The following is a 24,498-nucleotide window of genomic DNA, read 5'->3' on the forward strand; positions in this document are numbered from 1 at the left end:
TTTTTCTCTAACTGTTGTGTGGATTTCTTCAGTGCAGCCTGCACTCTATTTCTCAACAGAGCTGTGGTGCCACTGACTTTCACAACTAACAGACACCTGAGCCAGGCATTTCAAGTGTTTAGCACCTTCCCTATAGAAAGACAATTGATGAGTATGATGAAGAACAACATTTATGATCAGTGTTAGATGTATTTCAGTTTCTATTTTGCTGCTTAAACGTCTGATTCACTTCCCTGTAGCTATAAATCAGAGATATGACCGCAAAGACTCACTGGGTTTTTTAGGTCTTCATTACCTTATTTCACAATGATGATTTTTTATAATGTAAAACTACCTCTGCAACTCACCACTGCACTTTATCATATTATTTTAGCCTGTACATATTAGTCAAGCCTATTTTTTTGTTTCTTGTATTTATAGCTGAGGTTATTGTTATTATATTTTTATTTTATTTTTTATTGTAGTTCTTATTCTTATTCCTATTCTTCTGCCTTGTACAAAGAGAGCACAGTTTACTAAAGTCAAACTCCTTGTGTGTTCAAGCATACCTGGCGAATAAAGCTGATTCTGATTCTGATTCTGATGATTATCACAAATGGGACTGAATCAAGTATGACTTGAACAATCATCTACTCGCTCAGTCAACACATTAAAATGTTTGAAAGTAAATTAAATCAATAAGCTTAAGGAGGCGAAAATATTCCTTGTAGCTAATGTAGCATAAAACACAGTGAAGGTGACAGTTATGAGTATTAATTGGTGCAGAATTGAAAGTGAATCTGAATTAAGGATGTATTTGTGCATCCTTGTGCCTGACTGCAGGGCAATAACACACATGCGGTTAGACTGAACAATATACTTCACAACAAAGAGCTGCAAAACTTCTCCAGAAATACACTGATTTCAAATGGTTGCATCATAAAAACAAAACAAACTTGAATGAAGTGACACCTGCCTGTGCTGTATTTAACACGCCCTGCTTTGTGGCTGTATGGTGCAGTAAAGGATGAACACCTCCAACACCTGAAACAGGCTTTGGTATTCTGAAATGATTTTGATTCTCTTTTATAAATATGTATGTATTTTTTTTTCATTTTATTTTATTTTCTCTATTCATTGATCGGGTGTATCGGAACCTCTTATGATCCAGTTAGACTGCTGTGCATCAAATTTCAATTCTCCACCAACGACTCCCATCCTAGGCGGTTGGTCACTTTCACTCGGTCTCTGCTCTTCGTACCATGTAAACAATCCACTGAGCCACTGTGCAGTCACTAACGCAGAGGAATGACAGGTGCCCACAGGCTGGTGGTGCATTACTGTGCTGCTATGGGTGTTTTCACGCGTCACCAGTGGGCGCTTCTTCCTGCGCACAAAGAAAGCAGAGCCCGGGGATGCGCACTGTGAGTCTCCTCTCAGAGGCACCACGGTCCTCTGTGCTTCTTGGCAGTGTCTCGCCCGTGTGTAATACGAGGAGGTGGGAAACCAGCACCACGCTGTAGTGTGCATCATCCTCAGACAGAAAAAACTCGGTAACTGTGGAATATAGCTATACCGCTGAAGAGGCTTCCGTTAGTCACATTTTGAAGACGCGCTTCAGACGGACAGAATAAATTGCGGAGCAGCACATCACTGCTGGAGCAGAGCACAACCTCCTCTTTGGCTCCTGGAAACACAAGAGTTGCGGAGAGAAATGTTATCCGCGTCCTTGAGCAGGATTTAATACGCTTTGCGCATACTGGAATACAGTCCAGGCAATTTAATGAAGAGGAAAAAAACAGTCTATATTCTACGATAAGTAAGTATCCACTCACTCAGCATCGCTTGCTTCTGCACACGATATTTCCTTTTATTGTACTATTGGAGAAAGTCGTAAGTTTTCCACCTTTGACTGGTAAAAAAAAAATAAACAGTAAAAAATACAAAATAAAATAACCTGAACTGTTTGATGTTGCCTCGTGCTTAAATCTTATTAAAGAAACTTACAGTGTGCATGCATACAGTGATCACACATGCATGATGCCGATAATTGCGTTTCCAGATGAGCCTCAAATTGTTTGGATGGTTCTGTAGGGATTTCTACTGCTGTGGCTCATTTCCCTCATCTAGGGCAAAGTCCATATGGTGCTGCTCTGCTCAGTACACTGGAAAAAAAGGCATCAGGACTCGCCACCTGAAGAAAAGCTTTATATCTTGAATGAGCTAATGTGTATTTCTTTAGGATTTTATTGAATGCCTTGCGTCTGTACCCTGGAAATCCTAACAACCTCTTTAAAAGTCATTTTCTCACACAATCTTACTGCATTCCAACAGCTGTAAACTACACAGGAGTGTGAAGAGAAATGAATGCAACAGCTCAGCTTCATTGCTTTTATTTCATAATTGTTCTGCCTGGATTCAAAGATTTGCCCAGCCATAGTTTCTATAACAGTATTTTTCCCTATCTAATGTGCAAAAGGACATACCTGGAAGAGTGAATAATGCCCAGCCTGCTCAATCTTCAAAGTATCCCACTGTTCAGCTGGGATTGTAATCACTCTTGCCTCTATTCATGTTTATTTATAGATCCTTTGCTCTTATTTTGAGCAATAGCCAAATGAAGCATGAAGCCATGCACTGAATTATTCTGATACAGCAATATCCAGAATAGCAGTGCACAGATGAGTTTGTAGTACCATTTGCTTCAGAAAACCTTTCTGATTGAACCAGAGTGGCAATTACATGCTACAGCCAGTTTCTTTCCCAGGGTGGCTGAGAAATAGATTGAATAGCACAGCACAGAAATATGTAAAGAGCCTGCCGGAGTGTTTCCTGCTCCTCATCCTTGACCTCAAGTCGTGTGTTTTGTGGCTACATCTAGAAATATGGTTCAATGGATGTGGCTGCTGAGGGGGGAGAGAAATGGATAGCTGCTCCCTCCTCTCTTAAAAGCACTTACTGTCCTGCCCCTGTGTTAGGGAGCAGCTGAGGGATGCAGCCGCGTTGAACGTTGACGGGAGTCACTGGGGGCGTCTGGCTGTCTTTCAGGGATTTAGTCATTTTTCACATGAAGATATACACAGCTGTGTAATGTCTGGAGAGTGTCCTTGTCAACAATTTTATTCCCACTGAAGTATCAAATATTTGATATGCCAGAAATGTTTGTAACCACTGAGTGTGGAGGTACAAATTGCATGGCTTTTTTTTAAATAACTTATACTGAGAAAGAAATGACTTCTTTCTATTCACTTGAGTGACATTTCCCAAGCAGAGTTATATACCCTCCTTTATTAAAAGCTGTTTTTTGTCCTCAAGCAGTCCAACATGACCTTAGCCTCAGTTCTAATCACGCTGCCTTATTCATACATGCAGAATGACATGTCAGGCACTCGTGTGAAGTGGGCTCTTTTTTCAGCCTGCACGGCTATGCTTTCTTTTTTAAAGAATTTCAATCACGTATTTCATCCACAGTAGCTCATGTGATATAGACTTGCAGGTCTTCAGTCAGCCAGAGTAAATTAGGAGGCATCAGTGCACAGTTGATTGTGAATTCTTCATTCAGTTGCCAAAGCACAGAGCAGCTGTGTATTCAGATGCGGTCCGTCTCTGGTGGCTGATCGTGCTCTCGAACGTCCTCTTGCTGAAGGATTTAATGGAGATGGCAGCAGATAGTGATAAAGACAATAACTGGTTGAAATTCATATATGTTCTACTGTGCATTCATTATGTATATGTTACAATTACAACACCAACAGGGATTATGCATGATGTTAGTCCTTACAGCTCTGTGAAGTGCATGTGATCTGAATCCAGACCTTGAGCATGCACACCCCTATGATAGAATCTCTCTCTTCCCTCATTAGATTCTTTTGCAATTATGCTGCCCTCACTGGGGAAATGGATGCCTTTAACCACCTTTCCTATCAATTATGTGCCAGACAACAGTCCCACTAAGCAAGAAGCCATCTCATTTACTCTGGCTTGTGTTTAGCCAATGACTTCCATTAGGGTTTAGCTTCTGTGGAGGCCAAAGTGTGACACCTCATTACATTTGGCAAAGCATTTTGTTTCTTATAATTTAGGTTGAGAAAGCTGAGGAAAAAAAACTGCAGTCCTACCTTCATTATCACCAGAAAGCCCAGAAGAAAATGTCTGTAGTTTTTTTTCTGTGTCCGGAATCTGTTTTGTTCTTCTTCTTTTGGATTTGGTTTTAAAGTCTCTAAAGGTCTAAAACAGCTCCTGCTCTTTTGAAGGTCAAAAAAGGAAAATGTTCTTTCTTAAATTGAAAAGTCGCTCTAAATGGCCTTTAGCATATCATTAGACACTCAAGATCTCCACTGAGAGCAACTAGCAAGCTGCACTCTGACAATGAAAAAGCTGGCATTATGGTGGACCTTTCACTGAAAGACGAATTCAGAAACAGGTCAACAATGAGGTAAATGCAAAAAACCAGAATGTCACTTCATGTTAAACTGAGGGCAGCGTGAAGCTGCGCTGATGCACAAACACCATTATATCAAGAGAGACACTTTCATCAGCTGTCCTACACACATTTGTAAACAAGGTCTTTTTGAGGAGATTCCCAAAAAGAATCTGGGCTTTGTGGACTAATGGGCTAGTGTGTTGACGTTGAGTCCTACAGAAAGAGGATGATACTGCACTCAAGCTGAGAAATGCAGCACATATTTTATTTTGCAGGAGAAAAACCCCACACCGTGTAATCCAATGTGATGGGTTTTAAGAGTGGCAAAACGCCCCCCTTAAATTTTAAAAGACAAACGGAATCCAGTCTGAATCACCTTGTGCCTGCTTCTACACGAGATGAGGAACAGTTACTGGCACCACACGAGTCGGGCTGAGCCAGCACTGCCTATTAAGATATGATCAGGATACAAGGTTGGCATTGCTCCTTCCTCTTCCACGTGATATTATTCCTATCCTTTTTCACCAAACCGCAGTCACTCCCCTACAGTTACACGTTGTTAAAACGTGCGAGGGGTGAGTATTTAGCTGTTTGGAAACGTTTAAAGATAGCCCTCGGTTAATTCACATAACGGTGTTCTTTGTAAGGATAAGAGGTTGAGGATGAATTCTTAATCCTGAGAGGCGCATCAGTTTCACTTACTGTGATGTAGGTCAGAGCTTGTGCAAAGCCCCTCTTTTGCCACTGACACTACAATTAGAGTCTTAAGGCTTTCCATTTCACCTCCCTGTCAGAAAAACGGAGTGGCAATCTGGGCCATTGATGACTGCTTACATCTGAGAACTGTAACTTCATTATGTTTGTTCATCTGCAGCATTTTTTTTTTCTAATCAGTCTTTAGGAGTGAGAGTGGCATTAATAGATAGGAGGGTGGAAAATACCTATCAGATTAAACCCTCTATCATATTTGATTCATATTAAGATAAACAAGTAATCTGCTTTAGATATCGCTGTGTGTTTTTGGCTGGACGAAGGAATTTAGTATCAGTTAAACGAGGAGATGACATCAGATTGTTACACTGCAACAGGGGATCAGCCCTCCTAATAGAGCTGCATTAGGCACCATCTTTAATTGATTCTTATTTGATTGCATTCAGAAAAAACGTAATTGATTTGAATTGCTTCCACAATGTTTGCAAACTCGAAAAGATAAACACGTTTCAGAAAGAACTGGTGAGGCTGATATTTCCAATCTTATATTTCCCTTTATGGGTCAATCTTTGTCGTCACTGGATATACTTTTCTCATATTTCAACAGTAAGAATTTATTTCTACCAGAATTGTAACACTGGTTGTGTGTTCAATGCAGTGTTGGTCCAGTGCACTGTAAACCTGAACAGTCCTTCTAACTCATAGCCATTCAGGGTACAGCACTCAAAACCAGCTATTTAGTTGAACCACCAATTAATTGTTGAGTTATTGTCGTATCTTGACCGCCCGTGATGTGTAGATGCAGAAGGAATCTTCGTGACACTGGCTTGCTTGCATAGTAATACGTTTATTACAAGAAAACAATACCAGTATCAAACAAGCACCCGGAATGCTTGGGAGAACAGCTCTGCAAATCTGCTGACTCCCAGAATGCTGTTGACCAGCACCTTTTACAGGTCTGCGAACCAATGACATAGCCTACTACCAAGCCCAAACTTATCTTGATCTCTAGTTATTTATTAAACCCTCCTGGGCTCTGCTAGCCTAAGGGTTACAAACAGAGCCGGCTCTACCCAATGTGGTGCCCTAGGCGAGATTTTAAATGGCGCCCCCCCTCCATCGGCGATTAACATGCACTTACAAAAGAAATCGAATAGCATTGCTTTTATCAATGTCTTTAATTTGTAAGGTAACATGTCACCAAATTTACATACTTAAATACAAAAAAATATGAAATAAAATATAAATACCCTAACTACACAATAAAAACTTGTAAATAAGTGAATAATAATAATAATAACAATAATAATAATAACAATAATGATAGTAATAAATTACAAATAAAACAATCAACATCAAACAATTTAAATAACCACACAGTTTGCTCACAAAAACTATATGCATAGGCTACATTTACACTCTGCAATAACTATATACAAAAACTAAATAAAATATATACAAAAGCTATATAAAAAACCTTTCTACAACTATTTACAAAACTATGTACAAAACAGGCATTTTAGAGACCTCTAGTGGTGGATTTTAATTACTGCATCCACTACCTACTCAGCCTCCCCTCTCCTGCTACAGCTGTACTTTCCTAGCTTTTCTCCCAGCAAAGTCATCTATGACGTCGTCATATGACACCTCACTGGAGACCACATGATTTATGCTGATAATTGAAAGTCCAGTGAGACGAGTTTGCATCATTGTAGACCTCAGGTATGTTTTAATGAGTTGAAGCTTAGAAAAGCTTCTTTCAGCTTTCCTTTTTTTCTTTCTTCTTTCCTGCTCTTCTTTTCTTTTTTTTTCTCCCCTGTGCTCCGGACAGTTTCGGTCGTTTTGACATGTTTTCTGGGGTCACATCAATAAATTCGCCCCTCCCCCCCACAGAGAGCGAGCAGGTAACGATCAGCCGGAGGAGGAGGAGGAGGAGGAGGGGGGGGGGGGGGGGGGACGCCGCCGCCCCATTGGTTTAAATTTGAATCAATGTGAGCTTTTCCATTTGAAGAGTTAATAGTAATAACTAGTTTTAATACAGTTATATTTAAGGTATTTTTTCCCTCTTTTGTGGCGCCCCCTAGAGGCCACGGCGCCCTTAGCATTTGCCTATATTGCCTATTGGAAGAGCCGGCCCTGGTTACAAAACTTGTCCATACATGTCACTAAATTGGAAGGGGGTCTCGACCAAATTCCTTGAAAGTCTGGAGCAACATAGGTTTCTCTTTGACTTGCTTCAGATACTTCATTATCCAAACCATTAATGTTGTTTTAATTATATGTGGATCAATTTGATTGAGTTAATATCCATGTTGAAATAACAACTTTTGAGTGTACAGAGGGACGCTGCGTATGACATCATCAACATCACCACGTAAGTCTTCACACTAGGGATGTACATTTTAAGTATTTTCCGTGATCGATTTTTGGAAATGTTAACGATCAATTATCGATTAATTGATTAAAAAAAAACATTATTATTCTTACGTCAAAAACAATGCTAAATACGTTGTTTTCCCCCTAAATTGTATTTTCTACAGCAACAGAATGCATACCACTGACGGGTTTGAATACGGGCACACTAGGGATGACCACAATAAATCGATTATCGATTCATTGATTGATAAGAAATTACTCGAAACACGCATTTTTGTTATCAATTTTCCGTCACGTGGAACAAACATCATGTGGTCTCATATTACACTCATCTATCAGGGAGGTGTTTTAAGTTTAAAGCATGTTTGGATGTGAATCAGCTGTTAAAGGTGTTGCGCACTGCGTAGACGCTCAGCTGGCGGCTGCGGTTGCGCGTCAGGTCTCCATGTGCGCTTTTTAAAAAGAGGATCAATACAAAACTGCTGCCAACAACAACACGGACACAAAGGTTCACAACTATAAACAGGATATTTCCCACCTTTGGATAGAAGGCAACAGACAGGTGGGAAATTCAGGTACACTACGTTTACAGATCAGCAACATCAGAGCCGTCTGAGCTTTTCTGCAGCGGGACTGATTATGACCCGGTTGCTCTCCCGGCTGACACCTGACCGAATACACATGTTTATTTCTCTCAATAAGAACGAGTAGACAGAAAACTGGACACTGTGAGTCTGAAGTACTTTTCTGTTAGTAGTCTCAGCCTTCACTTTATAAGATTATGTCCGCGTAGAATATTTTTATGAGCCTGATCGTTGATATTCTGCGTGTCAAACATGTGCCCGTATTCAATCCTGTCAGTTATATGCATTTTGTTGCTGTAGAAAATATTATTTAGGGGGAAAACAACGTATTTGGCCATGTCTTTGACGTAAGAATAATAAAGTTTTTTTTATCAATTAATTGATAATTGATCGTTAACATTTCCAAAAATCGATCACGGAAAATACTTAAAATGTACATCCCTAGGGCACACGTTTGACACGCAGAATATCAACGATCAGGCTCATTAAAATATTCTCCGCGGACATAATCTTATAAAGTGAAGGCTCATAATACTAACAGAAAAGTACTTCAGACTCACAGTGTCCAGTTTTCTGTCTACTCGTTCTTATTGAGAGAAATAAACATGTGTATTCGGTCAGGTGTCAGCCAGGAGCGCAACCGGGTCATAATCAGTCCCGCTGGAGAAAAGCCCAGACGGCTCTGATGTTGCTGGTCTGTAAACATAGCGTACCTGAATTTCCCACCTGTCTGTTGCCTTCTATCCAAAGGTGGGAAATATCCTGTTTAAAGTAGGTCATCCCTACTTCACACACTTGAAAAACCACAATGGCTGTGCTTCGCAAAGCGGCAAGTAACGAGGAAAGACAACGCCAAACCGCTGTACCGGTACAGGGAAAACCAACAATGATCCAACAAGAGACAGGGGGAGCAGAGGAACTAAATACACAGAGTCATCCACACATGTATGAACCATAGACTGTATAAACAATGGCCGTAGTATCTGTGACGTCACCCATCTGTTCCTGAGCGCTGTTTTGAAGTCAATCATCGGCGGTGGCCATATTGGAAATGCTGAACTCAACCTAACTTAGTGTGAGGAAAAGAGGCGGGGTTTGAGCCTCCTAGCCGACAGCTATGTGTTCCCGCCTGTCAGTCAAGTCAGTCATGTCCTTGTTTTGGCAGAAACTCATAATCTTAACATCTTCTGAACCATTGCGCTAGAAAAAAAATTCACCCCTTGTTCAGTGTGTGCCGATGAGAAATTAGCTACGTAGACCCAAGCTGTTTTTTTAACTCGGCCCTAAACATGTTTATTTCTGCTGCAAAGATCGTCTTCTTTGAATGGGTGTGTATGTGGTTTCCTGGGTCTCTGCAGCTAGACTCAAGTGGATTCTCAATGAATTGCAGTTTATGACACTTCTGCATGGGCTTCATATTTTGAGTGCAGAAGTCGCTGCTTGTTTCAATGCAGTGTTGGTCCACGGGCTTTAAAGTGATATTTCTTACATCTTCTCACTTGAGGATACTGTCTTTAACGTAACCCCACAACCACAAAGCTTATAGTTAGAGCTGGATCAGGCTTGGACCAGCTTTTGTCATGCTGCTATAGGCCTAGACTGCCGGGGGAACTGGCACACTGACACACTGGGATCCTAGCTCACCCTCTTCCCCCCCAACCCCTTCATCACTTACTTTAACTCTGCCTGTCCCATTAAAGTTACTAACCATAGACCTTTCTGGAGTCCCTGAGCTCCATTGTCTCGTAGATTCCTCTGAGCTGCCGTAGACGTCCTCCTGCTGCGGACGATCTGGACTCCAGCTGATACGGACGTGCTGGACTCCAGCGGCAACAGCTTCTACGACTCGTCTCATCACTATCACCTCTCTCTCTTACTCCCCTCTATCTGTCTTTCCAGACCCAACTCAGTCGAGGCATGATGGCTGTCTAACATGAGTCTGGTTCTGCCTGAGGTTTCTGCCTGTTAAAAGGAAGTTTTTCCTCACCACTGTAACTAGCTAAATACTGCGATGTGCAATGCTCATGGTGGATTAAGGTGGGGTCAGACTGAGTCTTACCCTGTCTTGGTGTTGGGTCTCTGTTCATAATTTGACATAGAGTGGTCTAGACCTCCTATGTTTGTAAAAGCGTCTTGAGATAACGTTTGTTGTGATTTGGCGCTATACGAATAAAGATTGATTGATTGATTGATCTCCAACCACACCAAAGAACCCACATATATTTCCACTTTAGAAACAGAGAATGAGACACTCTTACTTTAAAACATCACTCTGAAGTAACCTTTTAGAATAATTTGAAACACAAAGATCGATGTGAGCCGGTTCCACTTTACAGAATCAAAAACCTGCTCTATCTCTCCTAACCTATCATGATTATCTTGTTAGCAGGATGTCTCCATTGTTTGTTATCAAAGACAACAGTAGACAAGTTTATTGAGACAGCATTTTGAATTAAATGTGCAGTCATTTTTTACTAACAATTCTCTTTGTTTTCTTTGTTTGTTGATTTATTTGTGTGGCTATAATTGTAGGCTAGTACCTGGAATGGAAATACTATGAATCTTTAAAATGTGATTCCTTATGCTAGTTTTTATTCACAGTGCGTTTCAAAACCTTCCTAAACTGTGCTCTCCTGACGGCAATAATGCTAATAACGGTGTCAGAGTCCCTAAAAGCTCCTAAGAAACAGTGTTCAGAGGCTGTACCTGAGTTGTTCTGCTTCCAGTTGTAAAGCTTGTACAGCACCTTGGTCAGCTTTGGTTCCTTTGAATGTGCTATAAAAAAATCATCTTTAGCCTGACTGAACAATTAATAACTGATCTTAAAGGCCCTGTGAGGAGTTTGGAAATGGCTTAGAAACAGACTGAAAATGATACTGATGCCTCTTTATGACCTTCAATAGCAAACAAGTCCATCAGCAGCAACACTGGCACCTTCTCTGTTGTAATTTTTAATGCCTGAAACCGCCCTGGGAGGGTAGGTGTCAGACCAGATGATGGACATGTCGCTTCAGAAACAGCCTTTATTTGACTGTTTTCATGGAAAATAATCACATTGCCTGATAAAGTTGACTGTTGAACACAACAGGATAAGGCTTTTGTTGAAAACACTCCTTTTGCATGTATAGGACAAGAGATAAGAGGTATCACTTTGTCCACAAGGGGGGCGCCAGAATCGATACAAAACAAAAGTTCCTCACAGCAGCTTTAATGTGTAAGACGGTTTGTGTCCCCCCCTTTAAAGCAATGTGTTGGTAAAAGACGTAGAGTTTCCTGCATGTGAAACAATATGATGTAATGAAGTAAACACGCTGTATTGTGTTAGTTTTGGGGGCTTTTGTAATCTCTGTATATCTCAAGCAGGGATGAGGGAGATTTGGCCACCAGATCTATTGTTAGAGAATAAAGTGGCGTTTTCTGAAGTGAAGTATACAGCCTGCCAGCTCCTATTAATAGTCAAGTCGAAATGGAAAAGCATCTTTTGAGGTCAATTATTTCTTTGCTCACTTCTCTTTAAAGCTGCTGAATTGAGCTTGTTAGACTGGAAGTGAGGCGAGCACAGGAGAAGAAAACATGCTCATTTTAGCAGCTGCTCCTTTTTTCTATGCCACCTGAAAACCACACTGCCAGTACGGAGCTTCGGGTTTTCGTCAGCTGCTGTTTTCTCCCTGCTCCTGCTTTGTTCCCGAAGATCCACTTCTTCCTCACTTACTTTAACAATAATGAAAATATTACAAAAAGAAACACCTTCACAGTGCTTGTTCTGCTGATGACTGCTTGTCTTAATAAATCACAATGTCATATTTTAATCACTCCTATCATTGCTTTCCCTTCAGGTTGGAGTCCCGGTATTCACAGGAGAGCGTTCGATTCACAAGCATTTTTTATGAGTGTCTCTCCAGCCCTTGGAACCTAAAGATGATGTTACCATGGAAACAAATTATTCTACTATCAATCACTGGATGCCTTGCAGGTAAGATCCTAAACACATACAGTATATTCCCCAGTTCCCCATCACTTCAAATCATTGTTTGTGTTAAAAATACAATTTCTCTGGTGGTTTTTCTTATAATGAATTCATATTTGTTATAAGCAGCACATTGCAGCTGCACAATTACAGCAACCTTCCAGGGACAACATGGAGTCCCTTCCTATTCCTGTTTATGGCCTGTCCAGATCCTTATCAGAATCCATGTAATGAATCCAGTCCCATATTTTACACAGTCTACTTGCCACTACGCCTCCCTCTGCTCTTGTGTGGTTGGGAGAAGCAGAGCCACTTAACCAGAATGTCAACTCTTCTTGAAATGACTTTGTATGTACAGTATATCCCAATAAATGTTATTCAAATTGGCTCATGGGTATTTCACACCCAGTACTCGAGAGAGTAGGAGCCAAGCGGCCTCATCTTCCTGGCAGACAATTGTATCTAACAGGTCCTCGGTTGCTGCCTATAGGTGCAATTTCTTATTCAGCATTGCAATCATTTAGAAACTGTCAAAACACAATGAGGAATTAGATCATTAAGAAGTCTGAAGCTACTGTTCTCTGGCTGTGTGTCTTATGTCACATTACAAAAGACATCTTATCTGTTTGTGTGGCATTCTTTTTTTAATTTGAATCTTAATTTTATATTTCGGGATATATGTATGTATGTATAATTGTGTGATCGGATAGTGTATATATTCTTTTATGTATTTATTTAAATTGATTTAACCAGGAAAACCACATTGAGATTAAGAAGCTGATGCATCTTCCTCAAATGCCTCCTCAAAAATTCCAAAAACGTTTAAAGAAACAAGCTCCCTCAAACCCAGGCTCTCCTGATTCCAGGCTGCAGGAGCAGCATATCTTAAACTCTTTTTTACCCATTTCAAGACGCACTCTGGGGACCCAAAGCAAAAACAAGTTTTGTGACTGGGTCACAGAGCGGAGACTGTAGCTTCCAGTATTTTTTAAATGAATAAAATTGCATAAATATGAGGGAAGCAAATTAAGAATTGCCTTATAAACAAGGACATGCCAGTGCTGTCGACTTTATTGCTGCTGTGCAGTTATTGACCTAACCATGTTCTTATGCCACTGCTCTCTCGTCTTTCAATTGCCCCCCGGGGGATAGATAAAGTATTTTGAACTGAATTGAATTAAATTCGAGTTCACAGTAGGGAGGGGCTGTTTGAACCAAAACTGTGTGGTGAATAAATCAATATAAGGATTGTTACATTTGAAGATAATCCAGCCTCCTGAACAATCACCAAGAGTTGGTGTAGTTCTTTTTTACCCAGCAACACAGAGACCCTACTTCCCTGAACATATTATGTCACAATAAACCTGGGTTAGTTGAGTTGACCTCAACAATTCTAGTTCAAAATAGTTGCTTTGAACAAAATTAGTAATGGATAATAAAAAAAAAAGTAATTTATTTAACTTATTTTGATATAAAGTAAGTTAAGTGGATAGACTCCAAATCTCCAATACCATCAAGTCATATCCAGTATGCTTCTGATGTTGTTAAAGGGTTTTGCTGTTGGCTTTGCAATAATTCAAGAAGTTTGGAGGCAACACCAAACTCGAAACGCCTGACTCTCTGGGACCAAGGGATCACTGGAGAGGGAGGCCGCAGCAGCTTATGAGCACATATGTATAAACCTTGTGCGATCCTGCAGAGCCCAACAGAGAGCCACAGAGAGATGACACTTAAACCATTTATAGGGTGGACATTCTGGCTACAGATTAACTGAAAAATATCAATTAATGGATCCACAGACAAACTTGATATGGCACAATAAAATTGTGCATATGAATGATTATCTGCAGGATATGTGACCATATTGTTTCATTTCAAATGTAAAATAATAGTACATTTTCTGTTTTACTACATCAATCAATCAATCAATCAATCAATCAATCAATCAATCAATCAAAAAAAAAAAAACTTAAAATAGAATACATAAATTAAATTAAGATATAGATAAAAGTAAAAAGACCCCCACCTCATAATCCCAACCCCAGCCCCTACCCCACAATCCTAAGGTTAAGAACACAATATATGCAATAATAATAATAATAATAATAATAATAATAATAATAATAATAATAATAATAATAATAATAATAAAATAAATAAATAAATGAAAAAAAAAGAAGAAGTTTCTGAACGAACTGAGGAAAAGCTCTCATGATTTCTTCATGAGGAAACACTGGAGGACTCAACACAGGAAATGAAACTCCCCAAAATAAAATACATTTCTAAGACAATAAAACACTAAAATATTAATTCAATAAAAGAAAATAAGATGCTGCACTTAAAATGAATGAATAAATAAAACTAAATAAAATAAAAAGTGAATCAAATTTGAACTAGATAATGAATAAATAAACAAATAAAGAATAAAACTCAGTTAAAAGCGAGACTGAAAAGGGAGTTTGCTTTTAAAAAATGTTGATGCTCTGTGCAGCCCTCAGATCTTCATCCATTTACATTTATTTAATGTTTGCTTTAAGTAAAAGCAGAAAAAAAAAAAGTATGCTGCTTAAAATGTCCAGCCCGCTTAATGTCCTGCTCCTCAAATCTGCCCTAGTTAATGTGTAATTGAACAGCCCTGCAACACATCTTACAATCTCCCAACATTTTTTTATGTCTACAATGCAGATTTCTCGGTTTTGAAATACAGGAGTCGACAGGAGGAGATGACATGAAAGGAAAAGAGAAAGGAAAGCAAGAGGAGAGTTCAGAAATGTGAAGGAGAGAGAGGACCTGAGGTGGGAAAGAGCAGCACAAGCTGAGATGACAGGAGAGAGGAGGAGAAAGGGATACTCACCATTAGAGGAAAGGAATTAAGAATTAAAAGAAAATACAGAAGAGGAAAGGATACAGAATGGTAAAGGAGGACAAATAAGAGATAAGAATAAGTTATCCCACATGATGTGATGTAAATGCGTAGCCAGCAGCAGGCAGGGGACACTGACATGCAACGTTTACTTCTTCATGGGAATTAGCCATTTAATTCAACCTTAACTTCTTCAACCGTTTCAATCAGCAGCCATATCAAAATACAACGCTGACGCTAACATTAACATACCAGGACTCACCAGACTCAGTTAACCAGGGTTCCAGCAGTCGTCCTGAAGCAGGCCTGCTGGATGTGACTCCCGTCCTGTGTCTCCTGGCAGGGGTTCAACCAGGGCAGTGTCTGCCGCATATTAGCAGGAGAGGTAGCTAGTGGGCAGTTTGCTGGTGAAATGTCAGTGAAGGCAAGCTTTCACTTCTAGAAGCAAGTATTAAAGTGGGAAAGAAAGTCAGCAGACAAATGAAAAAAGTCTGTCGAGCTGCTTAATCAAAAAGCAACGCTTCCACAGCTCCACAGACAGATCCTCAAGTGAAGAAGCATAATGCTGACATAAATAAATAGAATAAATATCCATCAACCAGATGTAAACAGCAACCCCTTACATGCCTGATGAATTCAAATGTGGTAATATTCATGTAAAGGTTTTGTTGCGGGTTAACTTCTCTGTCCATCATCAATCAATCAATCTTTATTGGATAGCGCCAAATCACAACAAATGTTATCTTGAGACGCTTTTACAAACAGAGCAGGTCAAGACCACTCTATGTCAAATTATGAACAGAGACCCAACACCAAGACAGGATATGACTCAGTCTTACCCCACCTTAATCCACCATGAGCATTGCATCTTGCAGTATTTAGCTAGTTACAGCGGTGAGGAAAAACTTCCTTTAACAGGCAGAAACCTCCAGCAGAACCAGACTCATGTTAGATAGACATCTGCCTCGAGTGAGTTTGGTATGTAAAGAGGGATAGAGGAGAATAAGAGAGGGAGAGGGAGTGGTGATAGTGATGAGACGAGTAGTAGTAGCTGTACCCGCTGGAGTCCAGCACGTCCGTATCAGCTGGAGTCTTGAACGTCCACGGCAGGAGGACGCCTACGGCAGAAAACACTATTACTGTCAGTCATATTATTTGCATTTACTCTCCCAAAACTAAATAATTTAAAGCCAATAAAGTTAAAGCTATTCAATAATGTATCTAGATTGTATTGACTTTATTTCTATATAACTAAATAAATCTAGTTGACTGTAGCTCAACTGTCAGGCACTCTTAAACGCCGGTTTTTACAGTGCACTGGTTAAAACAAAGTGGTAGCCACATGCTTAAATGTGTTAGCTGCAGGATATTAATGAGGCTCCTCTGGCTGTCTGTTGGCTCCTTCAGTTAGTACCAGATTGTGTTCCACATCCTCTCCTTTTAAGCTGCTGGCAGATGACTACATCCTTATGGCCTCAATTAACAGTGACTGCGTAATACGAAATAGATGGTCTGAAAATAGATTACTCTGCTTCATTCGTTGACCTTGTCACACATTGGAAACCATTAATAAGTAAGGGAATATGTTGAGCGTTTTAAGTTCATCAGTCGCAAGCCACCGTAGACTTTATCAGAAAACTTAACTCCTATAATCGTATCATACACATGTTCCTCCTCGCAGTGATAGCCAGAGGGTTCTTTTTTAATTGCAGGAGTCAACTTCATCATAAAAAATATAAAATATTCCAGCAACACAGCAATTAATGTCAAATGATGGTAACAGGGATTTATACTTCTGAATGCAAGATGAGCAAGGAAATGCACACCCAGGGGATGGTCCTCATTTAACCTCCTCTGATTTTCTGTAGATATAGTGTACAGTCATGGCCAAAAGTTTTGAGAATGACACAAATATTACATTTTCACAAAGTCTGCTGCTTCAGGGTTTTTAGGTGTTTTTGTCAGATGTTTCTATGGTATAATGAAATACAATTAGAAGCATTTCATAAGTATCAAAAGCTTGTATTGAGAATTACACAGAATTCATGCAATAAGTCAATATTTGCAGTGTTGACCCTTCTTTTTCAAGACCTCTGCAATTCTCCCTGGCATGCTGTCAATCAACTTCTGGACCAAATCCTGACTGATGGCAGTCCATTCTTGCATAATCAATGCTTGGAGTTTGTCAGAATTTGTGGGTTTTTGATTGTCCACCCGCCTCTTGAGGATTGACCACAAGTTCTCAATGGGATTAAGATCTGGGGAGTTTCCTGGCCAAGGGCCCAAAATCTTAATGTTTTGTTCCCCGAGCCATTTTGTTCTGACTTTTGCTTTATGGCAAGGTGCTCCATCATGCTGGAAAAGGCATTCTTCATCACCAAACTGCCCTTGGATGGTTGGGAGAAGTTGCTCTCGGAGGACGTTCTGGTACCATTCTTTATTCATGGCTGTGTTTTTAGGCAAGATTGTGAGAGAGCCCACTCCCTTGACCGAAAAGCAACCCCACACATGAATGGTCTCAGGATGCTTCACTGTTGGCAAGAGACAGGACTGATGGTAGCGCTCACCTCGTCTTCTCCGAACAAGCCTTCCTCCAGATGCCCCAAACAATGGGAAAGGGGATTCATCAGAGAAAATGACTTTACCCCAGTCCTCAGCAGTCCAGTCCCTGTACCTTCTGCAGAATATCAGTCTGTCCCTGATGTTTTTACTGGAGAGAAGTGGCTTCTTTGCTGCCCTCCTTGACACCAGGCCTTCCTCCAAAAGTCTTCGCCTCACTGTGCGTGCAGATGCACTCACACCTGCCTGCTGCCATTCCTGAGCAAGCTCTGCACTGGTGGTGGCCCAATCCCGCAGCTGTAACACCTTCAGGAGACGGTCCTGGTGCTTGCTGGACTTTCTTGGGCGCCCTGGAGCCTGTTTGGCAACAATTGAACCTCTCTCCTTGAAGTTCTTGATAATTGGATAGTCGGTTGACTGAGGTGCAATCTTACTCGCTGCTATAAACTTCCCTGTTAGGCCCTTTTTGTGCAATGCAATGATGGCTGCACGTGTTTCCTTGCAGGTAACCATGGCTAACAGATGAGGAACAATGGTGTCATGCACCATCTTCCTTTTAAAGTGTCCAGTCACTCAGTCATGACAGATTGATCGCCAGCCTTGTCCTCATCAACACCCACACCTGTGTTAATGTGTGTGACACCTGTGTGTCATTGAAATGATGTTAACTGGTCCTTTTGTGGCAGGGCTGAAATGCAGTGGAAATGTGTTTTTGGTGATAAAGTTCATTTTCAAGGCAAAGAGGGACTTTGCAATTAATTGTAGTTGAGCTGATCACTCCTCATAACATTCTGGAGTATATGCAAATTGCCATTATAAAAACTGAAACAGCAGACTTTGTGAAAATTAATAGTTGTGTCATTCTCAAAACTTTTGGCCATGACTGTACAGACAACAGGAATATAAATGCACATTTTACTAAAAGAGTACAGTTACAAGTGGAAATGAGTTTCCTTAGAGCATCTGTGCCTCGGCTGTGTTTTTCTTTTATCTAAGGTAAGAGACGCGGGGGCTAAAGAGGCTTTTGATAAATTGACTTTCTACCCTTTCCCCAGCCTTTACAGAGGATGTCATATTTCAAGGGCCAAGATGGAGGATGGAGCCAAGTGACCTGATTTTACCAATCAACTCCCCCGACCAGCAGGCTACGATTACGTGCGAGGCAGATGGGAGTCCTCCTCCTCAGTACAGGTAAATTACCACATCAAAGTTAGATTCCCAAAAGTCTTGCCTCAGATGTTTACCAGTTTTCGCTCTCCACAAACATCACACGAAATCAATTGATGCTTGATTGGGTGTGTGAATCCTTATTTCTGTCTCAGAGAGGCAACCGATGGAATTGATTCCTGTTGAACGATGTGAATTAAATGCTTGAGAGAGGTCACGTAGGATCCAACTTAAAGAGAGGCTTTTCAGAGAGCCAGGCGTTTAACCGAGTATCCCTTTCGTATTGAACAAGAGGTTTATATTTCTATCCTGAGCTTTGTTAAAGATTTATAAACCATTTTTCAGAAATATGCCCACACTTCAGAAATGTTCAAGGTGAACTTATATGTCACCAAGATTTAAACTACTGTGAGGCTGATCTGATAATGAATAATATGGTGCAAGGTTGAATAAATGATTAGGGGAGAAAAAAGAGATGTGCACCACAGATCCTTTGATATCTTGGTGGCTATTCCCCGGTGGTGCAGGCAGCCCGCTCGGAGATGGCAGCTTGCGGTGTTTTTTTGTGGTAGATTGTGTTTCGGGGCTTGGTCAGCAGCATGTAGATGCAAAGCAAGCAGGAGAGAGAGGCAATAACCTTGTGAGTGACATTCTGTTAAATGCTTACATTTCCTATAATGTGTCTGCGCTGAAAAACATGGTCTAGGCACGGCAAGGGGGTTGGGGGTATCATTATTCTTGTTGTGCAACCTAAGCTTTCTCAGGATGGAGCTGAAGCCTTGCATTGTGTGCATTCTCTCACTCACTGGTGTCTCCATTGAGTTTGTCTTATTCTGGTTTTCTGTGGTGTTAGTGCAATGGTGGAATAATAGTGTTGTTTGTCAGTGCGGCCTCATCGTATTTTACAGATGAGTGAGCAAGTAATGTGTATGTCAAGGGTAGTTATTCACAGATTACCATTATGAGCTTAGCATAGTATGAACATACTGAACCTGCTCTAAAAACACATTCAATGCACCAAATTCAGTGTGTAATGTAATCAGCAACATAAAGTACAAATATTCATGACTAACTCTGTTTACGTGTCTTCCAATTGACACTCTTTTTATATATAAATTTGGCAGCATTAATGTTTTGATAAAAGCACATGGCTTGAATCCATCCACCCTGGGTCCAGTGGCATCAGATGGCATCTGTTTTTAGCACTAAAGTCTGACAAACAGACTTCAGGCTGTACTTCCAGCACCGCACAGCAGACAGACTAACTTGGCAAATAGTTAGTTTACATAGCAAGCCCATTTCCATCCTGGGAGAGGGATGATTCTTCTTTTACTCTTCTTTTCTTTTAAATAACCAAACAGAGAGAGTTTAAATTAGATACAAATTCAATTTTAGTTTAAATAAACATTATCTGCCTGGTGGGGGAATTAATGATCTAAAGTGACGGGCATATTTTCAGAAGTCTGGAATGAAAATAATTCAAAGGTTACTGTCAGACTAAAGTGAAATATACACGACCCTGAATAGATGCTTTTGCTGCAATGACTTTCAGCTTGAAGTTTTAAGTGTCTGAAATATTAATGATTGAAGAAATATGTTTCTACTTAGAGCATTACAGTAGTACAGCGTGGGAGGCTGTAAAATTAGAAACCATGTTTCAAAACAATCCTTCAGTGCTGACTGTTTACAACTGAGTCAAATGATGTACTGAGGCTTCTTTGCTAAAACAAATGATGAAGTAGAAATCATCAGGAGCCATTAGCTTTGTATTAAGCAGTCCAATCTGAAATGACTCCCTTTTTTTCCTGTTTTTTCTTTTTTTAAAGGTGACATATCACGCTTTTTTCATCAATATATATTGGTCTAAGAGGTCCCCAAAACATGTCTTTACAGTTTATGCTCAAAAAAACACTTTGAAATCAGATTTTGGTCTGCCTGAAAAGCCCTCTTCTTCAGTCCTCCTCAGAACACTCTGTTTTCTCTCTGACCACGCCCCCTCAGGAAGTGGATGTGCCTCGGCTCTCCAGCACGTTGATCTAATGTTTACATGTTGGCTGAATATACACGGCTGCTCAGAGATCACGTTACTTCAACCCTCTGAATCTGATCCAGAATCTGATCCTGACGGAGAGGCGCCTGTAGCAGGACTTTTCTGAAGGATTGGTCATAGATTTAGTGTTTCTTGTTGTTTTATTTATCAGTATGTCGACGTGTGTCTTGGTACACAGCTACGAACATGTAGCTATGTGGCTATGCTAACTAGCGCTAGCACTTATCCATGACAAATAAAAATCATCCACTAGATCTTCAAATCTGCAGACGTGGGGAGTAAAACCGACCTCTGCCAGAAAGGCAGCGGGACCTTTCTGAAGGATTGGTCACAGATTCTGTGTTTCTTGTTGTTTTATTTGTCAGTATGTCGACGTGTGTCTTGGTACACAGCTACAGCTACGACATGTAGCTATGTGGCTATGCTCACTAGCGCTAGCACTTATCCATGATAAATAAAAATCATCCACTAGATCTTCAAATCTGCAGACGTGGGGAGTAAAACCGACCTTTGTGTTTATTAAGACAGCCTACAACTAGCATGCCTCCCTCCTAAGCTCCTTGTTAGCACACATTTGTGCAGGTAATGAAAAACGGAGGGGGGATTCAGTATTATTTTATACGGTCTATGGGCTGAACAAGCTCCGAGCTCTGACTCCGTGACAGACCGGATATTGTTGTTACGTAACAAAAACACGGAAGTCTGAAACGGCTCGTTTCACACACATTTACAGAAAGGTGGAGAAATCAAAACAGGGGCAGAATGGATTTTTTTCATTCTCGGGGGGTTTGTAGACATGCCAGGGACACATATTTCAGGTAAAGAACCATTAAAAAGTCCATTTTGCATGATATGTCACCTTTAAGTTGTGTTTTATTGGGGGCATTTTTGCCTTTAATGATAGGACAGATGAAGAGAGACAGGAAATGTGGGGAGTAGAGAGTGGGGGAAGACATGCAGCAAATGGTGGACCAGCCGGGAGTTGTACTGGCGACCTCTGCGACAAGGACTGTAGCTTCTATACGTGGAGCGCTGAGACCGCTAGGCCACCAGCGCCCCAATCAATCAATCTTTATTTATATAGCGCCAAATCACAACAAATGTTATCTCAAGTTGCTTTTCCAAACAGAGCAGGTCTAGACCACTCTATGTCAAATTTTGAACAGAGACCCAACACCAAGACACGGTAAGACTCAGTCTTACCCCACCTTAATCCACCATGAGCATTGCACCTCGCAGTATTTAGCTAGTTACAGCGGTGAGGAAAAACTTCCTTTAAACAGGCAGAAACCTCGAGCAGAACCAGACTCATGTTAGACGGCCATCTGCCTCCACATTCAGGTATTTTTAAACATGGCCCCTGGTATTGTTACACATCTCCCTGCTGCTACAGTAGCAAATCTCCTGTGGTCTTATTCCAAAAATAAATGTTTGATTTCACAGATTTCCTGACATTTTTATCTGAAACACTCAGCTGTTGTTTATATTGCAAAGCCAAATACACATGTCCCTCCTGTGTTTCTCATATTGGAGTCAGTGCTTTTAATGAAAAACATATAGATTTTTAAAGGTTTATGTTAGAGTCAGCATTTGCTCACTGCTGGGGATTGACGTTTCTGGTAATGCTTTTAAAGACACTCCATTTCTACCCTTAATTTCACTCTGAGGACAGAATCCATTGGTTTTATTTGGGTTGCATCAGTTTTTCTGACACTGATTGCCCTTGACTTGTTTCCCCTCCGGCAAGGAGAGGACTTTTTGTCCTGGCAATAAAATAGACAGCATACATTCTGTGCAATTTATTTCACTGTTCTTGTTAGTAAAACCTAACAACGTCCTTAACAAACGCTCATGCTATGACTTTCCCTCCTGCCTGCAAACTGTGCCTGGACAAATGAGCAGCATTTGTATAATTAGATATGCAGAGCAAGAGGGTATTATATTTAGAGCTTAAGTTCCTCAGTTACTTCAGCTTTGAGAAAATCATCCATTTGGTTTAAAAACTAGGTCACACAATGTTTAAACTGTCAGTGAACATGATGTTAACAGCCGACCACCTCAGTATTTAACATGTTAGCTCTTTTAAGAGTTCAAACATTTCTGAATTTGCTGCTGTGGGAAAAGTCAGTCTAGATTAGGAAGCAGTAAACAGTTTTCACTGTTAACCATGCTTTAAAATCTTATGCTTGTTAATCGCAAAGGCTCCACTACTCTTTCTGATATCACTCTCAGTAATGGGCTGGTGCAGTATGTTTGATGCAACCTGCACAGAAAGAAAGCAGTTGTGTGTCTCTATCTCGCTCTTCATCTCCTTCTCTTTCTCTCTCCAACTCGGTCTCAGCAGATGTGTGTCTAACATGAGTCTGGTCCTGCTGGAGGTTTCTGCCTGTTAAAGGAAGTTTGTCCTTGCCACTGTAACTTGCTAAATGCTGCAAAGTGCTCTGCTCATGGTGGATTAAGATGAGATCAGACTGAGTCCTGTCTGTAAGATGGGACTGGATCTTATCCTGTCTTGATGTTGGGTCTTTGTTAATAATAGAACATACGGTACGGTCTAGACCTGCTCTATTTGGAAAGAGTCTGAGGATGATGTTTGTTGTGATTTGGGGCTATATAAATAAAGATTGATTGATTGATTGTGTTCATCAAGAGACATGGAGACCACGCTACTTAATATGGCAGAGGGACAATGCAAAGAAACAATTGAAGTCTGCAGTGTGGGAGCATTTCAGACAAACCACGAATGACCAAAGAGTTTTATTAGACGAAAGATCACTCCTCTAAAAAACCTGCCGCATAAAAAGTCTGACCCAAAGTCTGACTCAGTCAGACTTTTTATGCGGCAGGTTTGCCTCAGACCATGTTGAGGGAGCAAAGACATTAAAAGCACTTTTACCAAAAACAGAGCGAGTCCGAGGAATGACAAAAATAATTTGTCCATGGGACTGAAGATTACAGCCACTGACAACTTTAGGAATCAATGAAGACCATAAATAAGACAGTAGCTCCTGTAGTATAGCCTTATAGAGAAAGACATACCAATGCTCCATTCTTCTGTTTCCTCTTTCAGAGGGACGTGTGTTTGAAACATATAAAGCTGAAACCAACATAAATGCAGTGTTTTAGTTTCAGGAGTACATTATGTAACAGACTAAGTGCCCGATCTACTAAAGGTTTGCGTGTATAAAAACACGTGCAAACTTGATAGCGCGCGCAAAGCTGACGTACTAACCGGGTGCACTGAAGATTGCGTCTTTCAAATGGGCAAAGTAGCACTCGCAAATCATTTAGCGTGTTTGCCTTCATGAATATGCAGAATACATGTAGATCATCAGAACGCGCAAAATACTGGGAGGAGGAGATGCAAATGTAAACATTTAGCACACGCAATGTGATCTATCAAACCTGAAGCAGATAGCGGGTGGTGTTTTTGCATCTATATTTAGCACGTTTGAAAGGCAGGTGCAAACTGGCACAGCGTTACGCACACATGGCTGCGGTCACTGTAAAGCTCATCATAACATCGCTTTACAACATGCCCACAAAAGCTGGGCTTACAAGCATTACTAAATGTTTTAGTCAATCAAACCAAGAGAACAAAATAATAATAATAAAACAACACAAATTCAAAGCAGTTCAGCACCATGGATAGCGACCGCATCATGCTGACACCCACTTTAACTTTTTCATATAATGAGAGCACAGTAGGTCACTGTATCAACAGATATAAAGTTTAGTCAAATTGGCACAGCGGCCCACATCTTCACATACAAACAAAAAATCAATATGAAGTACTCGGCCTACTCACCACTGTTTGGA

The 24,498-nt window shown here is 40.6% G+C and overlaps 1 protein-coding gene across 1 annotated transcript in view; it reads left to right on the top strand.

Moving 5' to 3' along the window:
• Positions 1 to 1,212: 1,212 nt before the first annotated feature.
• Positions 1,213 to 24,498, top strand: part of cntn3b (contactin 3b) — a 98,327-nt gene continuing 75,041 nt past the window's right edge. The window contains exons 1-3 of the mRNA XM_034695787.1: positions 1,213 to 1,798; positions 11,910 to 12,046; positions 18,518 to 18,653. Coding sequence (XP_034551678.1) covers positions 11,992 to 12,046; positions 18,518 to 18,653 — 191 coding nt within the window. The 5' untranslated portion in view covers positions 1,213 to 1,798; positions 11,910 to 11,991. The remainder of the gene's footprint in view (positions 1,799 to 11,909; positions 12,047 to 18,517; positions 18,654 to 24,498) is intronic.

The sequence above is a fragment of the Notolabrus celidotus genome, chromosome 1 (assembly GCF_009762535.1).
Source record: "Notolabrus celidotus isolate fNotCel1 chromosome 1, fNotCel1.pri, whole genome shotgun sequence".
NCBI classification, from domain to species: Eukaryota; Metazoa; Chordata; class Actinopteri; order Labriformes; family Labridae; genus Notolabrus; species Notolabrus celidotus.